General features: G+C 42.1%; 1 protein-coding gene across 1 annotated transcript in view; it reads right to left on the minus strand.

The window, feature by feature from the left end:
• The window catches only part of DHRSX (dehydrogenase/reductase X-linked), a 1,564,048-nt gene that overhangs the window by 387,413 nt on the left and 1,156,628 nt on the right, over positions 1–20,007 (minus strand). Inside the window, exon 5 of the mRNA XM_044072516.1 lies at positions 5,585–5,792. Coding sequence (XP_043928451.1) covers positions 5,585–5,792 — 208 coding nt within the window. The remainder of the gene's footprint in view (positions 1–5,584; positions 5,793–20,007) is intronic.

Here is a 20,007-nt window from a genome sequence, read left to right on the forward strand (position 1 = left end):
GGCCTTCAAGTTTCGACACCAGCTGGGTGGAAACCGAAAAAAGTTTAGAGAGGGCCGAATGCTCCAGCAGCTTCTGCACCACACGATCCACATCGACATCCGAAAGTTTGGAGGAAGAACGGGTCGAAGGAACCAAAGACGGAGCCGACCTCAATATGGCGAAGGAGGGAGCTCCATCACCGGTTCCAAGACTCGAGGCTCAGGAACCGACACCAGTTGAACACTCGGCCCCAAGTCTGTGGAACCGGTGATCTAACCTTTGAAGAAGAGCTCGGAGCCGATGACTTGGGCTCCGATGTCTTCGATTCCTTAGAGGACTTCGATGCCTGGTCAGAAGCATCCAAAGCCTCTTGGAAAGCTGGTTTCAAAAGACCCCTGTCCATTAGTTTCCTGCGCCTATCTGTCATGACCCTCCCACTGAAAGAGTGACAGATGGAGCAATCCTCTTGTAAGTGGAGAGGGCCAAGGCAGTAGACACAGGAACTATGGTTGTCAGTGACCGACATTTTTTGGCCACACTGACAACGCTTGAAACCAGACTTTGCCTTCTCAGACATTGTAGGTAATAAACAATTCCAGAAACAAATACACAGTCAAATCCGGGAAAAATAGCCACAATCAGGTAAATGTCAAATCCGGTATAAATTGTCTCAATATAGTAGTATATGGGAAGGGTGTAGGCCCCGATACAAAAATACCGATAAAAAGGTTAACGGTACCAAAGAATTACGGAACCACAACACAATCACACTAGGTAATACTGACAATATCAAGTTAAATAGAATTCTCAATAAAATACAACAAAAAGTTATATCTTAGCTTAGAAAACCCTCGAGCTAGCTCCCAACGATGCGAATGCAGCAGCGGCAAACTAGATCTGAGGTAAAGGCAGAGGGGGATTGTGGGTTTAGATTGTCTCGAGCTTCTTCTCGATGCAGAGCTTGCAAGAGGCCGGCACGGAGCCGAGGATCGGCTCCGAACCCATGTGTAAGAACAAACGGCGAGATTGAACACTATCACATTAGGCTCATTCCAGGCCCAGTGGACTTTCCCAGTTAACAAATGCAATAAATAAATAAATAAATAAAATAAATAAATAAATAAGGGACAATGAAATATTTTTAAGAAGTACTCAATGGGATAATTCTAGTAGCATCTTACATGATGTATAAGTTTTTATGTTCTTCATAGAAGGGGACATTTATATGACTCTACACTCTAAAGACATATGGAAGTAGCTGTACTAGTTTATTTTTCCAGATACCACAAAAAAGCAGGGCTGTGATCTACGAGTGCCCCACCTAGTAAATAAACCATTTTGGGCCTGGGTCTCTAATAATTATCTAGTATATCACTTTAGCAGTACCAGGGTCTGGACTAATTTATATAATTAGGAAACCTGGCTTCACAATTTAACAGGCTAATGAGGTCAGAAGGGCTGTTTTACAATGAATTTCCCTTTATGACAGTATTACGGGCTTTGGCCACTAATGTAAGCGAGCCCCCCCCTTCCAACTTACAGTTATTTTACAATCCTTGGACTAAGCATGACAAACCTCTCAATAAAAATGCCACATGTATCTCAAATTCTTTTCATGTAAGCCGCTCTGAATTGAGATATAGTATTATGCCATTTATGCCTTTATATTTCAGTGCCTGGGAAAATTATGGCAGGGCATTTGCATTGTAATGAGATTGTCACAATCAGTAGTTCCATTCTTGCCGTACATCTGGTCTAGAAAAATGCTGAGAATTACATCTAGCATCAGGTCATCTGCCTAAGTGGACTCCACCTGATTAATGTCTGTTATGCTTTTTACGTGCTGAACTCTTTAGTTTGATTTAGTCCTAGCATAAGACTTCACATGGCATTTGAAACTGATGTACTATGTTAAAAATCATTGAATGGTATGGTTATACAAACAGTAGAGGCTTTATACGATGTGTGAAACGCTTGGGGTTAATTTGTATCCTATATTGTATAAATGAATATGCTTATTTATTTCTGTAGACATCCCTGTTAAGGCCTGAACCAGCTCAGTTCAGTACATCCATATGAAACCAAAATATCTTGGCTATATCTTTTGCCACTACTGGACATTGAGTAGCAATTAATTGCATTACATGTTAAATTTTCTGCTCTGTGACACATATCCTGTGCTTTGTTTTGCATGTCTGACCACAAAATTCATTGTTAGGGGACGAAGATTCCTACAGGCTATTTTTAAGATCACTGTAATGTCTTCAGCAATGATAACTGATTGCTTGAGAAAAGTGCTGCATAACAAGGTTATCTGAAAGGTAGTGAAAATGAGTTTTAAAATGTTTACAAAATTGTCTGGTTTGGTACGGACAACTGTTTTTCTGTATGTGCCAACATGATCTTCAAAATGTGTTTAAAAGTAACAAAACATAGAACCCAAAAAATAAAAGATTTGGCTTTGCGAACTATGAAATGTGTACAGATCTGACTGTGTCAATTTATTTTACATACAAGGCCATGAATCACGTTAAAAATGTAATGCTTTAGCTCTCGCTGCATTATAAAAAGAACTTGTTGAGTTGTCAATTTGTGCAAAGAGATATTATCTCAGGAAAAGGACTGGACATAGTGCTTTACTGAAAGTTTCAGTTCAAGTGATGCAAAAACTAGTTTCAGAAAATATAGCTTAATTATAAATCAATTAAGCAGGAAAAAGGTAAGAATAAAATAACAGTCACACAACTGTAAACTGAGTTATGTAAAATGAATGTGTGAGACATTATTTACAGGACATTTAAAGGTTACCAACTAATGACAGTTTCATTATTAAGACAGATTTTGTTTGAAACTGTAAGCATTAAACTTCAGTGTTCCCTAAACAGTGAAGCAGAAAGAAGTATGAACACTTTTGTTTCCTGAGAGGACTGTATTAGGCCGGGTTTATGACTCAAACTACTTCCCATCTGATGACAGATGTCTAACAAGCTCCTTATATATTAAGGATTTAATTCAGGGCACCACATTTTTGTCAAGATGGAGTTTAATGTAGTAAAAAAATAAGGAAAAGAATAAACCAAGATTAAGGACATTCTGTAATGCATTTAGGCTCCTTGTATAGGATTAAACCATTCCTAACCCCACCTGCCAGAACAGCCATAGTTCGAACACATCTCCTATAGATCCTTCTCTATGCCTCACCCATCTTTGTAAACCTACGGAAAGCAAACCTAAACAAATTAGCTAGCTGCTATAACAATATAGCTAGATTCGCCACAAGCACAGCCTACAGAACCCATCACTGTCAAAATCCTCAAACACTAGACTGGTTAGAACTACCCAATCAACTCCAGTACAACCAACTCATAGTTTTTCATAAAATCCTCTACCAACCTAACAGTACACCCATTCTGACAAATTTTACCACCCCCTACAGCAACCTAGCATTCCTGCGCTCATCCAACAAAATGCAAGTACAATCTGCCAAAGCCAACAACTCAGCTGGAGAATCATTATTCTCCAACTCAGCTGGAAAAAAATGGAATGCGCTCCCCCAAGATCTTACCACTATAGCCTCCTTACCCCAATTCAAAATATCCCTAAAGAATCACATAAACAAGCATTGGCTATATCCATGTCTAAACCCACACTAACCCAATATACATAAAACTCTAGTAGGTAAATTATGCAATAAAAACAACTTCCTTATCCTATATGAATAAACTTTCTAAACCTAACCCACCCAGACTATATATACTTCTCAACAACCTTTAGAACAATATTCACTAAACCTAACCTAACTTGTTATCCTAACCATTCTAATGCTTTGTTTCTAACTCCCTATCCTACCCATTCTAATGCCTTGTTTTTAACTCTTCTATAGCAACCTAGCCATTCTAAGGATATGTTTTTAACCCTTCTACATCTAATTTTCAATAATTCCCCTTCTTAACTAACCACCTTTTTTCTCCTGGTTGTCATTCATGACATCAACCTAGGTATCATGTCATTCTATACACTCAAATGCTGTGCAATGATTTCTGTACATATTTCATACTATAAACCTACAAAGATCTTAAACTTCAACGTAACCATGTATATATAGATATATATATATATATATATATGGTTCTACCTGACATAGTCGAAACCACACAACACCGACAACCACATCACCGACACCACATATTCGACAGTCCATAAACACGAAACCACACATAACCGACAACGAAATAACCGACGGTACACAAACACGAAACCCCATACACTGCACACCACAATAACAATTGAAAACAAAACACATCCCCATTCCACAAACCACACACACAACACAAGCACACCAAAATCCTTACAAGCCCACACTAAACCTTACCCACGTCCCTAACCCTAACTCACTTAACCCGGCTATCGCCTCCCTAACCCTAACTCACTTAACCCACCCTAACCCTAACTCACTTAACCCACCTATCGCTCCCTAACCCTAACTCACTTAACCCTAACTCACTTAACCCCTATCCCCACAGACCGTCAATCTCCACATCGCTACTCACACAGCCTTTCCCCATGTCGGCATCCTCGGCGTTGGTGTTGTCATCCGGGCTTCTGCATTGTCGATGTTCTGCCACTTTCGATTCGCGGTCTTCTTCACTTCGATCTTCTGTCTTCTGCGCTGTCGATATATATATATATATATATATATATATATATATATATATATATATATGGGTCACCTTCAGATGCCCGACAGCGCATTTCACCGACATGGAATCCGGCGGTCGAAAACACCGACAACGCAGATGACCGACAAGGTGAGAATCCACGGACTCGGTAAGTGTGCGATAGAGTGAGGGATTTAGTGTTAGGAGCGGACAGGTAAGTGTGCGATAGTGAGGGACTGTGGGTTTAGGGGTGGGTTAAGTGAGTTAGGGTTAGGTGCAGGTAGGGTGTAAAGGATAGTGAGGGACTGTGGGTTTAGGGGTGGGTTAAGTGAGTTAGGGTTAGGTGCAGGTAGGGTGAGTGTGTAGTGTCGGATCTTGGGGTTAGGTGGGTAAGTGAGTTAGGGTTAGGGTGCAGGTAGGGTAAGTGTGCAGTGTCGGACCTTAGGGTTAGGGTTTGGGTTAGGGATAGTGGATATGTTATGTAGTGTACTGTGTTGTTTACGTGTAGTGTGTTGGTGTAATGGTATTCGGTGTTTTGCGTTGTCGGTATTTTTTGTTGTCGGTCTTTTGGTGTCGGTGATTTGTGTGTCGGCGGTTTGGCGTTTCGGGCATCTGAAGGTGATCCATATATATATATATATATATATATATATATATATATATATATATATATATATATATATAAAATCACCTTTTTAAAATTTTACATTTTTTTAAATGTAACCATGAATATTGATTGTCATCTTTTGTACATGTGGAGCTTTTCTCCCCGGGCCTCCGCTGGAAATGGACATGTATCCAGTCGGACTCTCCCAGTTAACAAATGTAAAATAACAAATAAATAAATAACATTTTGTTTCTCACTCTTGGTGATGTCGTGTGTTGAAGTTATACAAACTTATAAAAAAGGATTTGAAACTGCATATGATGAAAGCTTATGTCCTACCTTAAAAAGCAGCCAAGCTGTCATCCACTTGAATACTTTCATGGGCCAATAGACATTTCTGTAGAGATCAGTGTTCACAACTCCTGGGTCTGCTACATTAACTGTCACGTGACTGCCTTCCTGTCTCAGCACCTGTTGCAGTTGATAGGTAAACATTACAACGGCAAGCTTGCTTTGTGCATAGGCTCCATGTGATGAGTAGTGGAGTCTGCATACATTTGCAAAAACAGAAAAACAATATTGCAATGTTAATATGCAGTATGGAAGTTTCATTCAAATAAGAAGCACTGATGCAGCATTGTATGTGGGCCAAACCAATTACTCAAAATAAAAAAGAAAACACACCATTTTAGTGCGTCTTAAGGCAGTACTCCTTGGCATGATTAACAAAATCTGAAAAAAACACATCTGTATTTTTTGTCAGCACAGACAAAGAAAAATCATATGTAAACCAGTCCCAGGACTGTGCTATTTAAATAATTCCTTTTAGCAACTGCTAAGCCTTTTTTTACAACATGCATTCATAACTTATATTTACTCTACATATGGTAGATGCAGCTGAAAAATATTAAAAACAAAAAAAAAATAACTTGGCATGCCCATCTTCAAATATTCCTGAACACAGAATCACAGAAAATGCTGCAGAAAATTCTTAGATGTCTGAAAGAGCCCATGTGCTAAGAAAAGGCATAGGTTGTACCGGAGTATAAACATATTGAAGACTAATTCACACCTTTCAAGCTTCTGCAAGTAAAATAAGGGGCATGAAACTTTTAGATACTTAAAATGAGAGCCAATAAGGAATGCAGAATGATTATATATATTAGGATATACATTCAGATTTTCATGGAAACAATGTTTAAAAGTACAAAATCTGCCCAAAATTTTCCTTTTGCAATGACAATTTGCATTTTGTGCATAAAGTATCACTCTTGCTGGTCAAGTTTTGCTGTGTTCTTTCTAAAGTTATCCTACCAACAGTTCTAGAATTATTGTAATCTTTAGAACAGCAGAACTACAGATAAATGTATAGGAAAATATGCAGTCCAATGCTCTGGTCACCTCTGAGTATTCTGTCTTCTCCAAGGTGCAGTTACCTTAAAGTTAGCATTTGTAAGAATCAGATTTTGGGGGCACACCTACCATGTTGACTGATATAGGAGTGTATTTTTGTGGTACAACAGAAAGTTTTAATATTTTTTAATATTTGCTATTTCAGTATTGCTTGCAGTTTATTTTTTGTACTTTTGGGTCTCACACATATTCCATTTTAGGCCCCCTTAACTTCTCCATGCTATCAGCAATAAGTAGAAGAATTATAAAGGGAGTTTAAAATGGTGAATTTGATTCCTACTGTGCTATGCTGGACAAACCTTCAGACCTATTCAAATGAACTTCCTCATAGAGAAGAATGGAACAGCAAATAACCCCTTGGTTAAAGCTACCAAAGAGAAGGCTATACTGACAGGGTCTCTTTCTCTCTTAAGTAACAAAATACCAGTTCAAAATTACTTCTGCTCTTTGAATTACCATTTGTGTTGTCCACTGCATGTGACATTTGGACATAGCTGGATACTCTCCAAAACAAATCATTCAAATGGCCTCAGCATGTACAGTATAATAGTCTATCTCTGAAATTTGCAGGAAATAAATTCTCTCTAATTATTTCTTCAAATTCTTTAGCAAAACTGGTTTAGCCCAATGCAGCAGTGCTCTACGCACTACTCCAACATTTGCTTTCCCTATACTGCTTAGACCAGAACAATTACATCACAGTAAACGGTATGCAAGGATTTCCAAGTTTTGCTAGTAGCTCATAGAAATATTTTCCTGACTACAATATCCAGTTCCAAACAGACTTCTGCTTATAGTATGTACTTACGCCTTCTTAGCAACTTCTTTTTTGGAACCCAGTTTCACAAGTTTATATATATATATATATATATATATATATATATATATATATATATATATACACACATATATATAGTTTCACTTTATAATCTCGAAATACTAAAATACCGAATTTTAGTATTTCGAGACTATAAAGTCAAAAGTGCAGTTACGCAAAACTGCATAATGTCAAATGCGGAAATGTCAAATCTGCCGTTGCTTTGCTATGTTCATGACGTGCGGTGCGGTTTGTGGATTTAGCTGGGGATTCAGGTAATTGGTGTTCTTTTAAGGGTATTGGGTAGGGATTTTAGTGAGGGTGTGTAGTAGTGGGTTTTATGTGTTTGTGTGTTTAGTGTGACCTCGGAGTTAGTATATGTAAGTAGCAGGGGTGTGGGGGGTGCAGGGAGGCTTGCCCCCCTGCTTATAGATAGGGTAGGTGTGTTTGTTATGTTGTGTTTGTGTGTGTGTGTTGTTTTGTGTGTTGTAGTGTTATTAGGTAGGTGTATGTGTGCTTGTTTTTGTGGTGGTGTGTGTATTTGAATGATCATGATTTTGAATTTTGCGGTTCTGGGTGTCGTTTTCTTTGGCTTTCGGCTTTATAGTCTTGGGATACTAAAATTTGTTTTAGTATTTCAAGATTATAAAGTGAATCCATATATATATATATATATATATATATATATATATATATATACATATATATTCAGTGTCAATTCACATCTCCTACTAATGTGTCTTTTGTAATATTGACATATATACATAGGCTACAGTTTTCAGAAACTATATAGCAGCAGAATGTTTTATTGTGTAAGCTAGTGATAATAATGAGACAATGATGGAGTCGAAGTGCTAACATATATTGCCTGACTAAGCAAAGATGGCATATAGGATTTTGAGACTACAAGGTCTCTCCATCAAGCATAATGTATAAAACACCATGCCAGAAGAAAGGACCTGGCACACTTGAAAAGTTTGCCAAGAGAAATGCCACTTGAACCTCAGTTTTTGTGCATAAACTTTACTATAGGTGACCATAAAATTTTAAAATCATGCTAGTCACAATCATTCTTTATTAAAGGACTTCGAGTGACTGTGTACACCCCCCAGACGTTTTTGATTGCTTCTCTACATACTCCCAGTTGCACCATTCATTCTGTCAGGGGACAGAGCATGGCATTCCAAGGATAGGTGAAAGCACTATGACCTGTTCAGCATTGCCTTGTGGAGGCTAATCAGCCCACCCTTTCCCTCTCTGTGACAGCCAGATAGAAGAGGGCAGGTCAGCTTCAGGTCCAGAGGACTGGTTTACCCATCACTCCCATAAGTGTCCTGTAGGCTCACAGTTTCTGTCTAGTCAGGAGGAGGAAGCATCTATGTATTCACATATGCTTTCCCCTTTCCCCAGCTCTGTAAAAGAGCCCTGCATTCTTAGTCCAAGCCATCTTGGTTATTATTAGTGAATAATATACCCATCCACTGGTAGGTGTCACCCGTGCTGTGAGCCTAAATTCCCCCCTCCCTCAAGATAAGCAAGCTGATGTCAGACACTCCAAGCTCATCCTTTTCTACTTGGTCCCTCCAATCCCCATGTTGCTAATCAAACATGGGCCATCTGGTTAGGTGATTGTTTGCTCTTGTGGTATTTTTGAAATATTAACTATCCAGAAGGCCCCATATAAAAATGCACATTTTGCCTTCTAAGTCTACATTCTCAGTGACAGTGGCTGACTGTGTTGCATGTTAGATTTTGAAGTATTAGAATATTTATATTTATTGAATGCTTTCTTGCTAACACAATGTCTTCTGAACTATTCCTGTGGCCAGTGGTAGAAGCTTACTCAGAAGTATGTCGAGGAAGATGCAATGTGCCCAGTATATATGATAAGTATCCCAAGAGCTGAAGTGTCAAGCTGGTTATGACGTTTTCATTAAGAAAGAACATCAATGCCCTTAATAGGGCCAAACTTCTCTACTGAAGGAATTAATTACTGCTTTGTTAAGTGCCAAAGTCTGTATTTATAAACTGGAGGGAGGGGGATGGCTCTGACTTATTCTGGGATCTTCCAATCCTTGTAGCGGCTACTGAGTTTGTTGTACTTGTGGTCTGTAGTTGCTTCCCAGAGTTTTTTCATTAGTAATAGCAACCCATGTAGGGAAACATATTACCTTCCATGTGAAAGTAAGGCTACAGTCACTGAAGGATATTATGCAAACAATCTGGCTCTAGGATATTTGGTCACATTGACTAATGGTGACGTGAAGCCCCAACCTCATGTAAAAATGAGAAAAAGGGTTGATGATGATGACCCTTGTTTACATAAGTTATTTCAGAACCCAGATTTCACATATGAAAATATTGTTACATTTCCAGTTGATAATCATGGCAGGAGAGAGACCATAGCTATTCTCTCCAAAGCAAAAATTAGTTGGAATTCAACCATCAGCTATTTTTTATGCAGATCAAGTTTGCTCCAATATACACCTCACTGTCCCTTTCTAATTACAATATGGTTGAAACAATGTGATTTTCGGGCTGTCTACTGGGTAATTACTGCACATTTTACTTATTTTATTTAATTAATTTGCTTTTTGGTTTACCAGGATATTCCAACTGGGTTTTGCAAAGATCTATTTTCAATGGGGGCCAGCCTGTCTGAGAAACATAACTGCTGTGATCTCTGCTAAGATGGCAATAATTTGAGACTTGCAAGGGTCTCTTAAATACATCACGTAGATCTGGTGTGAGTTAACTTTGACAAAGAACTTAACACATTTAAAATACATTTAAATTCAGACATTCTTCATTACGAAAATTATGCCATTTTGTTGATAAAGCAAAACAAAAGTGAAAGGCATATACAACAGAGTAGTAGGGCAGTTACTATGTATGTACACACACACACACACACACACATATATATATATATATATATATATATATATATATATATCTATATCATATATATATATATATATATATATATATATATATATATATATATATGGGTCCCCTACACATGATCGAAATTTCAAAAAGCTGATTCCCATATGGCCGAGACCATATGATCGACTTCTGAAATTTTGAACATGCAGAATGGACATCTTCGCAGAGTGCAGAATAGGAAGTTTCCATCTTCCACACTGTAGTGTGATCTCGAAGTTGGCATATTTAAACTGTAGGGGGTGTGAAGTGTGCAGGGGGGCTTGACCCCTGCTAGCAACATGTAGGTACATTTATTTTTTTTTTGTGTTTTTACGATGTTCAAATTTTCAAAAGATGATCATATGGTCTCGGCCATATGGGAATCGGCTTTTTGAAATTTTAATCATCAATAGTAGACCTATACACACACGCGCACACACACACACACACACACACACTCACACTCACACACACACACACACACACACACACACACACTGATCAACAAGGAAGAATATGAGGCTGACTTGAGGGTGAGGAGGAGGCAGTTTGCTTGGATTGTCTCAAAACAAAGATGACACTCTGAACTGCAATTATAAAGAAGTCACTAGTTATTGAAAAGAGCACCAACTGCTCACAACAATAAATTAAGAATAATTATTGTGCAGTCTGTGTGAAGGTATGAGAAAGAATAGGTTCTATGGCAACTGTGGCAGCTTGGAAAGAGGTGCATGGTAGAAAGTCAAAAATATTTAACAGACCATGATTTTTCTGAAGTTAGAGTACAATACAGATTACAGTTTATGGAAGTAATCAAAGACAATAAAAGATGAAAAATAAAATATAACATGATGCTTCCAGTGGTTCTGAAAGTGATTCTTCCACAGGGCATGCAAGTATTTAAAAGTATAGAGATGATGGGTAAACTAAAAACACTGTTACAATTAACTGATAATAGTGATGAGGCAAAGGAATAACTTAACTCCACTAAGATGGCTATTAATATGAGTCTTGTGGATGTGAAAGATGAATGGGAAAAAGTAGATGGTGAAGATGGAAGAGTTCACACATGTTCAGTGAGTGAGTGATAATGGTTAAATAATATTTTGTGACTGGAATTTTTGTGTATGTCAAATAATAAAGGGTAAACACAACACTTATACAATGTAAACTGATACTAACAGTACCAGTTTAGGGATTCGGATTTACTGCTGTTTTAACTTGTGTACAAGACAATAACTCAATGATGAGACTGAGGACATATACGAATGATTACTGAAGTGTTTTTACTGCTTTAAATTAAGGTAATACAAATTACTAATAGCTAACACAGACTATCAATGTGCCTTTGATTTCTTAAAATTCAAATATTGCTATTCAATATAAATGTATTTGATTCCTTAAGAGAGAAAAAAATATAGAATGGCTATTTTGATATCCATGCTTTATATCAGTGACTTTAACAATGAAGGCACACAATATATGAAAAACTCTCTGACCCTTTGTATTAAGTAAAGATAAAGCCAATGTTAAGCATGTTCCATTCTCCAACATGTTTTTTTTTTTCATAAGCTTAATAGGTAAAATAGAAACAGTATTTTGCTGATGTTTTTGAGAGGGTATTTTTTGAAAATGAATTGGGAAATATTGGTTAATAAAAAATGTTAGACATTGAATGCATATTAAAGTATATTATGTAATAAGTTTGCTTTATGATTAGGAAATTATAGCCCTACCAAAACTATTGTTTTTATTGGTAACTAGTAATATGCTTGTTTTGATACAGACTGACAGCTCAATTTAAGTGTATGAGAAAGAATGTTAAAAAGTTCATTATGTTACATTTTTTATTAAAAGTATATGAGTAACTGTGTTGTCATAAACAAGCAATGCCTATAAATGATGGATAATTCACAAACATGAGGCAGCGTTTACAAATTTGATGAAAGATAATTGTTTTATGCAAATTTGAAGATGAATTACTCAATGCAAATGAAAATGATGAAGTCTGAAATAATCTTAAACTGAAGTATACTAGAAGGATGAATTAACGTGCCTAGAAAAATAAATGTTCTATAACCATAACTGCTTGATAATGCTAATGTTAATGCATATATTCTTTTATATTATTATGTCAGACAGAAAGTATTTTCTGAGATAAATTACTGTGATTCAGTATAGCAGAGCTAAATTATTTATTCATTTATATTTGTTGACTGGGATTGTCCGACTGGACGTAGTTCCATTTTCAGCCGAGGCCCGGGGAGAAAAGCTCCACAGTTAAAATAAACAGACAGTAGTTACATTGGATTACATAGTGATTAACAATTTACATAGCAATTACTTACAACATATTTACAGATGAAGAACATAGTACATCAGTAGACAACTAGAATCTTTATCTGTGAAGTACACAACAGACATTAACTTTTAGTTATGTACTTACCATAATGATAGATGTATGCGATCCATCTCGCCTACATTCGTAACTGATGGGCTCGGAGCCCAGAAACGGCTCTGACTCGGCCGATAAACTAGCACGAAGTCTCTGATTGGCTGGGCCAATCCCTCTATCCCAGGATGCATCACACCCAAGCCCCCAGATCTTGTTTGCCCCACACAAACTCTCCCTCACATGCACTCAACTCACAGAGATACATGATCCAGAGAGAAGAAATTATACCTTCAGTGGAAACCCCCAAAATGTTTCCTCCAAATCCTTCAGGTAGGGGGCAGGAGGTATATCTGAATGTAGATGGATCGCATACATCAATCGTTATGGTAAGTACATAACTAAAAGATGTAGTGCGATCCTATCTCGCCTACATTCGTAACTGATGGGACCGCGTCCCTAGCACCTATATCCTGGGAGGCTCACTGGAAAAAACACTCCTGAGCACTGTGGAACCAAAACCCCCGACCTCTGGATGTCAAGTCTAATTTGTAATGAGAAACAAAGGTGTGTGGAGAAGACCAAGTGGCAGCAGCACAAATTTCATCCACAGACAGTCTGAAGTGGAAAGCTGTTGAAGTTGCCATGGCCCTAGTAGAATGAGCTCTAACTGGGAAAGGAAGGGACCTTCCTGTTGATGAATAAATGAAGGACACGCAATCCCTGAGCCATCTGGCGATCGTGGCCTTAGTGACTGGTTTGCCAATTTTGTTACCTGCAAAGGCAACAAATAGTTGATCTGATTTTCTGTCCTGCTGCGTCCTATCCAGATAGAAACGTAATTGTCTATGCACATCCAACTGGTGAAATCTGTATTCTGCATCGTTGGAAAAATCGGGAAAGAAGACTGAAAGCTCAATAGATTGTTGAAGGTGAAGAGCAGAAGAAACCTTAGGGAGAAAGGATGGATTTAATCTCAGGGATACTCTGTCCCTATGGAAAATGAGATAAGGAGGCTTGGCAGAAAGGGCTTGAAGTTCTGAAACCCTTCTGGCCGAAGTAATAGCTACCAAAAATGCGGTCTTCCATGACAAGAATTCTTTCTCACAAGTTGTTGCTGGTTCGAAAGGAGGGGACGTCCAGGCACCAAGGACCACATTCAAATCCCATGGCAAAACTGGATGCGATATAGGGAGATGAAGCAACCACGCTCCTTTAAGAAAGGCCTTACACAATTTGTGACTCATGAGTGAAGGATCAAAGGCAACATGGTAATTGGAAATTGCTGCTAATTGTGCATTCAGCGTAGAAACGGCGGAACCTTGGCTAAAAAGAGAAGCCAAAAAATCCAGAACCGCGGAAACGGGGGCTGTCAGGGGATCAAGGTTATGCCGCTGGGCCCAAATAGCAAATCTCTTCCATTTGCTAAAGTAAATACCCTTGGTAGAAGGCTTATGCGAAGAGGACAATATTCAAACCACCTCAGGCGAAAAAGCCTGTTGCCTGACTAAGGTTGGAAGTGGAGCAGCCAAGCCGCCAGTTTGAGAGTCCGTAAAGATGGATGGGCCTGGCCCGACTGATGAGTCAGGAGGTCCGGAATCAGATTCAGGATCCAGGGGCTGTCCACAGCATACTTCCGCAGGAATGGAAACCACACTTGACGGGGCCAGAATGGGGCTATCAGTATTATGGTGCTTCCCAGACGGATCGCCTTCTGAATCAGTCTGGGCAGTAGAGTAAGTGGGTGGAAGTCATAGAGTAGACCGGAGGGCCATTTGTGGACCAGCGCATACCTGGGTTCTTCCCCTTGAGCAGGGATCAAGGAGAAGTAGTTGTCACACTTCACATTCAGCGGACTGGCGAATAGTTCGCAGCAAGGCAACCCCCACCGGGCGAAGATCCGATCCGCCACTTGATCGTTGAGGGACCATTCGTGGGGCATCAGAATGTCCCTGCTCAGCCTGTCCGCTATAACATTGGATTTCCCGGGAATGTGAGTTGCCACTAGAAACCTCTGGGAAGCAATCGCCCATTCCCACACTCTCATGGCTTCTCTGCAAAGGGGGTAAGACCTGGTCCCTCCCTGTTTGTTGAGGTACCAAACCACTGACATATTGTCTGAAAGAATCGTAATCGTCCCCAGTGGGAGAGAGCTGTGTAGTGCCTGCAACACTAGAAGCACCACTCTCATTTCCAGGACATTGATATGTAGACGAGTCTCATGATCTTGCCAAGTGCCTTGGACAGTCCTGCCCAGATAATGCCCCCCCCCCATCTGGGAGGCATCCGTGGTCACCGTGGCAATGGGGGATGGAGGGTAGAAGGATTTGCCCAGGTTAAGGTTGGAGGAGAGAAGCCACCAGTGAAGATCCCGCCGACACGAGTCCGTGATAATTATCGGGTGGGACAACAGAAGTTCCTGGAAGGACCATTGGCTTGATAGGAGCCACTGTAGAATCCGCATGTGCAGTCTTGCCAGCGGAACTAATAGAATAGAGGCCGCCATGGATCCTAAGAGTTGAAGAACTAACCTGGCCGGAACTTTCCGATGGGGCAATAGGTCCTTGACTTGGTTCTGTAAAATCCTTGCTCGCATTTTTAGAGTCTAGCTCTGTGCCTATAAAGGCAACACGCTGTGATGGCAGCAATACAGACTTTTCCCAGTTGAATGTTATGCCTAGCAATTGACACAATTCGATAGTAGTAGTCACAGCAAGAGTGAGTAGATGCTTGGTGGGAGCAGTGAGGAGCCAGTCGTCTAGATACGGAAACACCTGGAATCCAAGATGCCTCAGCTGAGCCGTTACCACTGCCAGGCACTTGGTAAACACCCTGGGGGCTGTGGTGAGACCAAAGGGCAGGGCTTGAAACTGGTAGTGACTGGTTCCCAGGCGGAAGCATAAATGAGTCCTGGATGCCTTGTCTATCTTGATGTGATAATAGGCGTCCTTGAGATCGATGGAGCACATCCAAACACCTTCTTCCAGCAATGGAAAAATGGATTGTAGCATGACCATCCAGAACTTGGACTTCTTTACGAAGCGGTTGAGATGGCTGAGATCCAGGATAGGTCTCAAGTCCCCTGTTCTTTCTGGCACCAAAAATAATCTTGAGTAAGTTCCTAATCCGGCCTGGCCTTCGGGGACTGGCTGGATGACTCCTTTTTCCAGCAGCTTTACCACTTCTGTAGCTGCTTGAACCCTTTGACTGGATGGAACGTCCGGGATTTTCCTGGGGGGGGGAGTGAATAAACAGGATGGTGTAACCTCCGGCGATGATCCGGAGCACCCACTGATCCTGAGTGATGGACTCCCAGGCTTTCAGGTGCTCCGAAAATCGACCCCCGACTGGCTCCGGAGACGCACAGTCGGGCCGTCCCTCAGGGACGTTGGAAGAATGAGCCGCAAAAGGATTTGCGGTCTCCTGTGTTGCGGGGCCCTCCGCCGCCTCTAGGGCGACGTCTTCCAGAATAATTCCCCCCTCCCCTGCCTCTGGACGGGGGCTCACCTTGATGAGCCGGGAAAGACCTTTCCGATTTCTTGAACCACATCTTTCCTCCCCTCTGAGCCTTGGGATAAGGTCTCGTGGGAAGCGAAAAACGGGCCCCGACGGCAGACAAGGTCTTGCCCTCCTGCTCGCATCTAGTGAGGGTGTCCTTCACCTTGGGTCTTAAGAGGGAGGACCCATCAAAGGGGGCGTCTGTGAAAGAAGACTTGAACTCCTCCGCAAAGTGACACAAACGCATCCAGGCCTGCCTCATTAGGGCTACGCCCGAACACGCTGCTCTACTCGCCCCCTCGGCCACATATGAAATGAGCCTCATGGACAAGTTAATGACGGACGACAGGGTCGACAGCTGGGCGTTGACAGACTGAGCCAACGCCTCAGGCACATGTCCCGACAGGGTATCTCCCAACTCCTTCACGAGATCCCTTTGTAGTCTTGTGAAATGGCACAAATAATTCAGTGACCGCAGGGTAAAGGTTGCTGAAGATAGGGTATGCTTCCCGTACCTATCCATGCTCCTAGATTCCTTGTTAGGTGGATGGATAGACATTGAAGCCACTGCCACATCCTGTTGAGTGGCAGATGCCACCACCATAGCATCTACCGGAACTCCCTTAGTGAGAAATTGCTTATCGGGGGGTGCAGGCAAGAATTTATTGGGGCGAGTGGGGACAAGCTCCACAGAGTCTGGGTGTTCCTACACCCTTCGACAAATAATGTCCAGTAACTCGTCAAAGGGTGGAGATACCCAGGAGGCGGATGGCTGGGCATAGAAGGCCTTGAGGAACACCGACTCTTCCGCGGAAGGGGTCTTGGAAGGCCAGTCGCCCCTCTGTCTCAAGATCTCTAGTATGTCCGAGAACGAGACATCGTCAGAGGACAACTTAGGGGATCCTTCCGCATCATCCAGATCGGTGTCTGAGGTGACGGACTCATCTGGGGAGTCCGCGTGCTTCCTCTTACACGTCTTTTTCCTAGGGGTCTCGTCAGGCAAGGACACTGATGGCCCTTCGGAAACTGAGGGACCACAGAAGGAGGTATTCTCAGGTCTGGGAGCCCCGCTGTCCGAGGACAGGGGTGCAACAGAGGCTCCAGTCGTTGCCAGGAAAGGAGCTACAGATTCCGGAGAAGTAACTAGGGGCTTTGCCAGTGCACTCCTCATGGCGTCAAGGGCGGGTCCACCAGAATTTGCTGAAAGACCCACCTCCGAGGCCCTGACCATAGTCGGGGCTCCCCTCGCCGAAGCACCAAGAGGGAGACTCGGAGCCGAAACCAGAGGCCCGATGACTCCCCGTCAGGCCCGACCGAACAGCCACGAGTACCAGGACCTGTCGAAAGTATCGAGAGGGTCAGAGCAGAAGTTTGTGCCGACGGACTAGCAGTGGGTCTTGGAACTGACCCGACAACTTTCCCAGCTCCTGTAAACTTTGGCTCCGACGACACTAAGGTTGTCGAAGGAGGAAGCAATGATACAGGCAAGGCTGGCTCCGTAGCCAACTGGGCTGGAGCCGACAGCAATTTGGAAAAGACCGGTGACTGTAGGAGCCTCTGGACGACCCTGTCCAGATCTGAATCAGAGAGCCTAGAGGATTTGGAGGAAACCGAAGGGGCTCGACAAACTGTCTCCATAGGCTCCAAAATCACCGTAGGAGTTCAGCTCCGAATCGGCTCCAACAGCATCGGAGCCGAGGCAGACTCAAGAAACACAGAAACTTCCTTCGGAACCGATGAAGTAGGAGCCGAAGAAACCAATCCCGGAGCCAACCCTCTATCGGCTCCGAAGCCATAGGAGCCGAGGGGAGAAATCCCAATTCTGAACCCCTTTCCATCGGCTCCGAAGCCCGTGGAACCGAGGAAGGGGAAGCAGAACTTGGTCTCTCATCTGTCGGCTCCGAGGGCAATGGCTCCGAAGATGAAGACATAGATTTTCCTCTTTTGGCCGGCGGATCCGACGGACTGGTCAGAGCCAATGACCTCTTCTTCTTACCACGAGGCTCTGAGGATAGAAGAACCTCTTCAAAGGAAGGTCTGATTAATCCTCTTAAAATCAGTTTATTTTTTTCTCTCCTGGAGGACCCTCGAGGAGAAGGCATGGCAAACACTACAAGACTCTTGCAAGTGCTTGGCCCCTAGACAGTAAACACAGATGTCATGGCCATCTGTGATAGACATTTTGTATCCGCATTTGGTACATTTCTTGAAGCCAGAAGGCTTATGTTCTTTCCCAGATATTCTCAGAAAACACACACAGAAGGAGGAAAGGAATGGGGATAGAGCTCTAAGTTAAACACTCTAAAGGCAGGGCTAAGGCCCTCTAAGTTAAACAGGCCTAGCCCACCAAACACCTGGAATTTACCACAGAAAACAAACTTTAACCTAAAATAATCAATACACAGTCAGACAAGATAGCTATGAAAATAGCTGTTTTTGATTAATTCTTAAGAAAAAACCAACCAAAAGCCAAAATTTTGACTAAAAAAATAGGGTACTTAGCCACAGCCAACTCAAGACCACTTCGTATCTCTAGAAGCGGCAAACAAGATCTGGGGGCTTGGGTGTGGTGCATCCTGGGATAGAGGGGTTGGCCCAGCCAATCAGAGACTTTGTGCTAGTTTATCGGCCGAGTCGGAGCCATTTCTCGGCTCCGAGCCCATCAGTTACGAATGTTGGTGAGATAGGATCGCACTACATCTAATAGAATAGAGGTCGCCATGGATCCTAAGAGGTGAAGGATTAACCTGGCCGGAACTTTCCGATGGGGCAGTAGGTCCTTGACTTGGTTCTGTAAAATCCTTATGCTTTCTGTTGGGAGGTAGGCTCGCATTTTCATAGAGTCTAGCTCTGCGCCTATAAAGGCAACACGCTGTGATGGCAGCAATACAGACTTTTCACAGTTGAATGTTATGCCCAGCAATTGACCCAATTCGATGGTAGTAGTCACAGCATGAGTGAGTAGATGTTTGGTGGGAGCAGTGAGGAGCCAGTCGTCTAGATATATAAACACCTGGAATCCAAGACGCCTCGGGTGAGCCGTTACCACTGCCAGGCACTTGGTAAACACCCTAGGAGCTGTGGTGAGACCAAAGGGCAGGGCTCGAAACTGGTAGTGACTGGTTCCCAGGCGGAAGCGTAAATGAGTCCTGGACAGCTTGTGTATCTTGATGTGATAATAGGCGTCCTTGAGATCGATGGAGCATATCCAAACTCCTTCTTCCAGCAATGGAAAAATGGATTGTAGCGTGACCATCCAGAACTTGGACTTCTTTACGAAGCGGTTGAGAAGGCTGAGATCCAGGATAGGTCTCAAGTCCGCTGTTCTTTTTGGCACCAAAAATAATCTTGAGTAAGTTCCTAATCTGGCCTGGCCTTCGGGGACTGGCTGGATGACTCCTTTTTCCAGCAGCTTTACCACTTCTGTAGCTGCTTGAACCCTTTGACTGGGTGCAACGTCTGGGATTTTCCTGAGGGGGGGGATGAATAAACAGGATGGTGTAACCTCCGGCGATGATCCGGAGCACCCACTGATCCTGAGTGATGGACTCCCAGGCTTTCAGGTGCTCCGAAAATCGACCCCCGACTGGCTCCGGAGATGCACAGTCGGGCTGTCCCTCAGGGTTGTTGGAAGGATGAGCCGCGAAAGGATTTGCGGTCTCCTGTGTTGTGCGGGCCTGTGCCGCCTCTAGGGCGACGTCTTCCAGAATAATT

The sequence above is a fragment of the Protopterus annectens genome, chromosome 5.part0 (genome assembly GCF_019279795.1).
Source record: "Protopterus annectens isolate FY-2018-M chromosome 5.part0, PAN1.0, whole genome shotgun sequence".
NCBI lineage: Eukaryota > Metazoa > Chordata > Ceratodontiformes > Protopteridae > Protopterus > Protopterus annectens.